We start from the raw sequence: 7,534 nt of genomic DNA on the forward strand, positions 1-7,534 counted from the left end.
ACGAGAACCCTCAGCAGCGAAGGCCTCTGGGCGACGGCTCGGGATGGCGCGTGCGCGCCTGGTTCCGGAGCCGGCGATTGGACCATTCCGGCCTCGGGAGCCCGGCGTGCGCATGCGCGGCAGAGACAAAGTGCTGGCGCCCGGGAGTCATGGCTGCAAAGGGCTTCGCCTCCCGTCTCAGGGACTCGCGGCGGTTTCTGAATGGCTTCTTGGCCGGGGCTGTAGTGGGCGCCGCGGGAGCGGGGCTGACGGCGCTGCAGTTCCTCCGGCGTCCGGACGCGGGATCCGCGAGGCAGCCACACGGTGAGTCTGCAAGCCGGCTCTGTCCTCGGGGCTCGGCTCCCCCCTGCTCCCCCAAATTCTTCACCTGGCTGCGGGCTCACACGTCACCACCCCTCCACCCTTAGCTCCACCCCGAGCTGAGACTCTGTTTGTTCTCCACCTTAGGTGCAGCACAGTGCCTGGTACAGAATTGGCCTTCAGTAAGTGTCTTAGTTTCTTTTCCTGTTGCTGTGACAAAGTGTACCTGACAGAAGCAACTTAAGGGAAGGGTCTGTTTTAGCTCCCCGTTCGAGGTGCACCCCATCGTGGCGGGGAAGGAGCTCGAAGCAGCTGGCCACGTCGCTTCCACGGTCAGGAAACGGACGAATGCGTGCGGCCGTTCGGCTCCCTTTTCTCTCCCAGTTTATACAGTGCGGATCCCAGTCAGGGAATGGCCCAGCCCATAATTAAATTGGGGGTCCCCATATCATTTAGTACAACCAAGATCCCCCCCTCTCCTCGTAGGCATACCCGGAGGCCTGTTTCTCAGGTGTTTCTAGATTCTGTCAAATTGACATGAACCATCACAGCAAGAATGTTTGAAGGCGTTTCCGTAGAGAATATCTGCTACCCAGTCTTCATGTACATCCTTAAATTAACGGCGCATCTTATGTTTAGACAAAGAAGTGAGCACAGACCCATCTCATTCCAGGATGTGCTGAACCACCTGCTCCTTTGACACTTGCCATTGTGTCAGAGGACTGCTCTAGGGAGGCATGGGGAGGAGTCACTTGGAAGCAGCTCCAGGCTGAGTCCTCTAAGAGGAAGTGTCCTTTCTTAGCTGCACTGGGGAAGTATCAGTGAGGGACAACGTGGGTGGGCTTGTTTTGTTTTTGCTTTGAGCCAGTACTCATTGTGACCCAGCCAGGCAGAGACTTGAAGTAACCGGGGTGTGCACCCACTCAAGGAGTTAAGGTCTTTTACAAAACTAAATGGATATTTAACCTGGCAGCTGATATATCATGTTGATGAAAAACTTAAATGATGGCCATTTTTGTTTCTATAAGTTGCAAGGTGTTCCCATCCAATTTTAGACTTGTATCACTATGGTTTTCCTTTGAATTCATTCTCTCTCTCTCTCTCTCTCTCTCTCTCTCTCTCTCTCTCTCTCTCTCTCCACACACACACACACACACACACACACACACACACACACACACGGAGTTTGTGGTACAGACAGATTTAGAAAACTAACGTGAAAAACTAGTGAGATTGGATTCTTACTTCTTTTTGGTACCAGGAGCGAAGCCAGGGCCTCCAGTCCATGCACGGCTCTGTCACTGAGCTCTGCCTCCAGCCAGGTTTAATTTAACTAGGTAAGCATTACTACGGCTGAGTGTAGTAGCACATGCCTGTAAACTCCACGTGTGGCAGGCAGGAGCAGGAAGAACAAAAGTTTAAGGCCTGCCTAGGTTACAGAGTGACTTCATAGTTAGTCATGAGTGACCCTACATTTGTTCCACAGCCCCCAAACCAAACATGCACCCCTGTAGCTGGAGCTCATTGTGAGTACCCAGCAGATGACGGGCAAAGGAGGATTTTGCTAAACTCTTTTCTTTGACTTAATAAATAACGGCAAAGATAAGGCCTATCTGCTTAGACCCCTTCCTCCTCCCAGGCATTCAGAGTCAGACTCCTTGGAGAGACTTCTGGACCAGTTGTTTTTAGACATCACCGTTGTCTTTGGAATCCTTTGTTTTTGTTTTAACTTTTTCGAGACAGGGTTTCTCTGTGTAGCCCTGGCTGTCCTGGAACTCACTTTGTAGACCAGGCTGACCTTGAACTCAGAAATCCTCCTGCCTCTGCCTCCCAAGTGCTGGGATCAAAGGCGTGCGCCACCACGTCCGACTGAATCCTTTGTTCTTAATAAGAATCACTAGTTACCTTTTTTCTGTTCATAACCCCCTCTTTTTTTCTTTCTTTCTTAGAATCTGCAGAAAATGTTGTCTTGGAACAGTTTGGAGTTCCTTTAACTGGAACAGAGACTAGGCGTTACACTAACCACGCCTTGTCTTACGATCAGGCAAAACGGGAGCCCAGATGGGTTCTTGAACATATATCCAAGGACAAGATCATCGGTAGGTGGTTGGGGAAAGTGTACAGTGCTGATTAAAGGGTTTCCATGTTTAAAACACATAGTTGAAAGTGACGTTTGTTTGTCCTCTGAGAAGCAGCTGAGAGCTACGTCCTGACCCACAGGTAGAGAGATAGGAAAAGAAGAGACTGGGCTTAACATGTGGCTTTGCCATCTCTAAGCCCCCTCCCAGCAGCACAGCTCCGCATGAGGCAGGCCACACCCCCCAGTCCTTCTCGTCCTTCTCGGTGTCCAGCAGGTGGGGACCGGCGTGCTCGTCTGTGTGCCTGTGGAGGCCATTCTCATTCTGACTGCCACGTTGCTTATCAGCACTCATCTCAGAGATGTGTTTCTGGGTGGAATTCCTACCTTAGATGTGTATCTTGTCGTGGCCTTACAGAGAAGCTGTAAGACATCCTCCCCCTGCTGAGCAGAACAGACCTGTGCGTCTATGTGTACCCTTTACCCATTCACTCAGTACAGATAAGCTTGCCAGAATATAGCTTTATAAAACACAATACACTGGAGTGTGGGTTGCTTCTCAGGGGCCGTCAGTTGCTAGTGGCTCCTAGGTGAGAAGAGGGACTTTGTGACCTACCTCCGTGCCCCTTCGTTGGTTTGATCCTGTGCATGCTCCCGGGATCCTGTGAGCTACAAGATGGTGCTTTGTAGAGCAAGTTGATTTGCTGGTGAAGTTTTCTCCACCCCTCACCACTTACCGTTTCTGCCCGTACACAGCCCAGGGCAGTTTCCCTTTAACTGGAAAGGCCAGAGTCAGAGATCGAGAGGGAGCGTCACTGTAGGAGAAGCATCCATCCTAGGCCAACCTTGCGGAGCTCAGATGGAATATGAGCTGCTTTAGAACCTTGAGGCGTGCATGTGGTCCCTGACGCCAGCTGCTCGAAGCTGTCCCTTCCCACACTAGCCAACCTGCACGCCTCAGAGGACCACTGATAACCGATCTGTGTTTTTCTTCAGGTGACGCGGACAGAAAGCATTGTAAATTCAAGCCGGATCCTTCTGTCCCTTCAGCCTTCAGTGCCCTCAATGAAGACTATATTGGAAGTGGCTGGTCACGAGGCCACATGGCCCCGGCAGGAAATAACAAGTTTTCCAGTGTAGGCATACTTTGGAGAGGATGAGGTTGTGTGACTGATGACCTAGGAACCAAATTGTAAAGCTTGAGAATGCACTTGTCTGGTTTTGTTATTTTTGTGCCTTTTTAAAATTTTAATTGATGCTCCTTTGTATTCTGCCTACACGTCTGTCCAACTGAGGGTGCCATTGCCTACACGTCTGTCCGACTGAGGGTGCCAGGTCTTGGACTTCACTTTTAATTTTAACTTTCGAATATTAAACATTTCACCACTGAGCTACACCCAGCCCCTAACTCATTTTTTAATTTGAGAAGTTTCAGAGATGAAGAAAAGTTGAAACACAGCAGCAGTCGGTCTGACCCAGTGGCTGCCAGGCTGCCAGGCTGCCAGGCTGCTGTGGGTGGTGGGGCTGGTTAGTCAGTAAGGCAGAGTTTTGTGCGCATAGATTAGATATGCAGAGAGAGTGCATTACAGTGGACAGAAACTGGGAGAAAAGGGACGTTTTCTCTACTACTTTTGAACTAAAATCTGGTTTTCACGCCTCTTAAATAAAGTTCCTGGAGGTTGGCCTTTCCTCCAGATGTGCAAAACCTCAGTTTAGTCTCCTTTTCCCTGGAGGCCTTTAGTCCTTGGAGCTGATAAACATACGTTTGGGTTGCTGCCATAAATGACAAGAAAAGCCAGACACACTGATCTACTTGTGTTATAGTTTTTATTTATTATTATTACTACTCAAGACATACTTATGTAGCTCATGCTGGGCTAGAACCCATTATGTAGCTTAGGATGACCCTGAGTTTCTGATCCCCGTGCCTTTACCTCTGAAGTGCTGGAATGATGGGCATGATGGGCATGTGCCACTGTGCCCAGCATGCATGCATACATTTTGTGTGTGTGTATGTATATAATTTTTTTTGTATATAATTTTTTTAATGTAAGTAATTTTGTGTTTTGTGTGTGTGTGTGTGTGTGTGTGTGTGCATGGACCATACATGCCAGAGGACATCTTTGTAGAGTTTGTTCTTTCCTTCATCTGTTTGTGGGTTTTGGGCATCAGATTAGGGGTAACAAGCTTGTGGAGCAAGCATCTTTTCCTGCTGAGCCATCTCACTGGCCTGGAGGTGTTACTTTGCATAACCATAGTTTTCTGCTTTGGAATATTATATATTTGTTTATCTAAACAAACATCAGCGGGTTTGGGCTGTGGCCTGAGTGGGGCTGTGGCTCGGTGAGTAGGTCGTGTGGAGACTAGCCATAAGAGCTAATCTAGAGTGAAGGTATTCTAGAATAATGCTGTTTCATTTTTCCCTTCGCAGGAAGCCATGGCAGAAACCTTTTACCTTTCTAATATCGTGCCTCAGAATTTTGATAATAATTCCGGCTATTGGAACAGGTAGGTATGGACGGTAGGCCGCGTGCCTCGAGTTGGATTGCCAGCTTGCTTGTGTCGTCACCGTGTTTACTCCTCAGGCTCCGTCCTGGCTGATGGCTGTTCTTTCTGCTGTGTTTGAGAGAAAGCCTGCCTCTCTGGCCCTGTGCTACTGCTCAAAAGTCAGGTTTCGAGAGAAACTACTCAAGATAGTCCTCCTGCTACGGACTGAGCGGTGCGTCCCGGAAAGGCGCTTTGTTCCTGAGCTTTGCAGGGGAGGCATTGCCAGCTTCCCAGGCTGTCTTCCAGCTTGTGATTGTCCTTTCTCGCCTCCTGATTTCTGAGATGACACGTGTGCACTCCCCTCCTGGTCTGCTTCCAAGCTTTGCAAGAGAAAAGCTCTGGTGTGGTACAGGTTTGACATTTTAGTGGTAGACACCATGAGACCGCTGAGCCCTCTGCTGCTTCTGACATTGCTAACTTTGCCAGGCAGTCTTACCAAGCATCCGAGACTGGGATCGACCCCGGCCACCACCCTCTCAGCTCCTCCCAGAATGTGGTTGTCTCAGGCAGGTGTGCTTCTCCTATGTAGTAGTTCATAGTTCAGAATACGGCTAAGGGTGCATGTAGTTCTTTGGTAGACTACTTGCTTCAAATGCACAAGGGTCTTGCCTTCCATCTCCACCACACACACACACACCCCTAGGAAGAGAAAGTGCTGTGTCAGATGAGGATCCGGGCTCAGTGTCTGGCTCTGTGCGGTGGGTCATAGCTGTAGTGCTACTGAGGATCCGGGCTCAGTGTCTGGCTCTGTGCGGTGGGTCATAGCTGTGTCAGACGAGGATCCGGGCTCAGTGTCTGGCTCTGTGCGGTGGGTCATAGCTGTAGAGCTAGGTCCAGGGGATCCAGGGTCCTTTTCAGGTGCTGTATAGTTCACTTATATGCAGGTAAAATGTACATGTGAAATAAAAAGATAAATCTAAAAAAAAATTATAACTGTTAAGAAAATGTCCTATACTTAAAAGAGGTTGGGGCTGGAGAGGCAGTGCAGTGGCTAGGAGCTTGCAAAAGACAGGAATTTGCTTCACAGTACCAGGTAGCCCAGGGGTCCAACACCCTCTTCTGTCCTCTGTACACATACAGGCACACGAAGGACGACCATGGAGTGAATCTGTAAAGACTTCCTAAGTCAGGGCCCATGTGTTTCATCTGTGTACTCTAATCCCGACCACCTACTCAGACTAGAAGATACGACTTAATAAATGGATGTTTGTAGGAGAAAAGACTTGTTTTAAAACGTAGCCCACAGTACTTAACTTACTACACTTAAAAAATTAACAGTAATTCCTTAGTGCCAGCTGTCCAGAGTTCAGATCCTCCGAGTGTGTCTGGAGTCAGAAGGCTCCAGTCTAACTCCCAGGTCTCTTCGCTCCCGAGTGAAGCTTCCCCTCCCAGCTTGGTAAAGCTCTGGGTGGTCTTCCCCTTCCTTGTCGTTGTTGTGTCTGCAGACCGCACACCTATGGGAGCCTTTCGAGTTTCCTTCTCCTGAGGGAGACCTTGGTAGAGAGCAGCACTTCACCTTGCAACTAGACATCCACACTCTGGGAGGAGCTGAGAGGAGTGGTGGCCGGGGTCACCATCCCCTGTAGGTCACACACAGTGCAGGTTAAAGAGTACATGTCACTACTGCATGGACAGTCCTGTCATGAGCCTCCGTCTCTGTACAGATTCCCTCTGTAGACAGTCACTGCACGGGATGGCCAGAAGCTAAGCGTCCGCAGTGTAAGGAGTCCATGTTCCTAGTGTCCTTAGCCTTTTGGGAAAGATGCATCCTGGTGATGAGAGACAAAAGAGCCATCGTTTGGTCCAGTGGTCTCTCATGATACACGTTCTAGAAATAGCCATGACTTGGGGAATTACAGTTTAGCTTTTGACTTTTATGGGTAAGTACAGGAGGCGTGGTCTGAGAAGCATCTTGGTGTAAGCCTTACCTTCCGCTTTAGATGGGATGAGCTTGCGCAGGTTAGGGTGCATAGCAGAGTCTTGATACTGTTCTTAATTTTAAAAAAAATACAGGTTTTTGAGACAAGGTCTCACTATCTTACCTGCCCTGGAACCCCCTATGTAGACAAGACTGGTCTCCACCCTATCTATACAGATCCTCCTGCCTCTGCCTTCTGGGTGTTGGGACTAAAGGTGTATCCCTAAGTCAACTTCTTAAATGAGCTGTCTCATTTAAGAGTCTTCCCTAGGGACTGGGTGGCTTGCTGCTTTCTTACGTGTACGCCTGTGAGCATAAAACATTATTTTTGATTTGTTTTTCAGAATAGAAATGTATTGTCGGGAGCTGACGGAGAGATTTGAAGATGTTTGGATAGTATCAGGACCTTTAACCTTACCTCATACCAGAAATGACGGAACGAAAACAGTTAGTTACCAGGTAGGGACATGTAACACTCCAGTGTATGTTGTTCTGTGAGCCTGTAATCTCCTCGGATGCTCTACTTCCTGATGTCATGTGTTCAGCATTACTTATCAGGTGCCTCCTGTTAGGGTTACAGAAGCAGATCCAGTGAGGGTAAAAACAACCTTTGACTCCAAGATGCCCACAGTTACAGGGAGGCACCCACCACACAACTGTGTTAAAGAGTTTGTTTGTTTGTTTGTTTCTTT

The 7,534-nt window shown here is 48.8% G+C and overlaps 1 protein-coding gene across 1 annotated transcript in view; it reads left to right on the forward strand.

Moving 5' to 3' along the window:
• Window positions 1-127: 127 nt before the first annotated feature.
• The window catches only part of Exog (exo/endonuclease G), a 20,042-nt gene continuing 12,635 nt past the window's right edge, over window positions 128-7,534 (forward strand). Inside the window, exons 1-5 of the mRNA XM_021206999.1 lie at window positions 128-303; window positions 2,250-2,399; window positions 3,374-3,513; window positions 4,809-4,885; window positions 7,187-7,301. Of these exons, the coding sequence (XP_021062658.1) occupies window positions 150-303; window positions 2,250-2,399; window positions 3,374-3,513; window positions 4,809-4,885; window positions 7,187-7,301 (636 nt within the window). The 5' untranslated portion in view covers window positions 128-149. The remainder of the gene's footprint in view (window positions 304-2,249; window positions 2,400-3,373; window positions 3,514-4,808; window positions 4,886-7,186; window positions 7,302-7,534) is intronic.

This window comes from Mus pahari, chromosome 10, assembly GCF_900095145.1.
Source record: "Mus pahari chromosome 10, PAHARI_EIJ_v1.1, whole genome shotgun sequence".
NCBI lineage: Eukaryota > Metazoa > Chordata > Mammalia > Rodentia > Muridae > Mus > Mus pahari.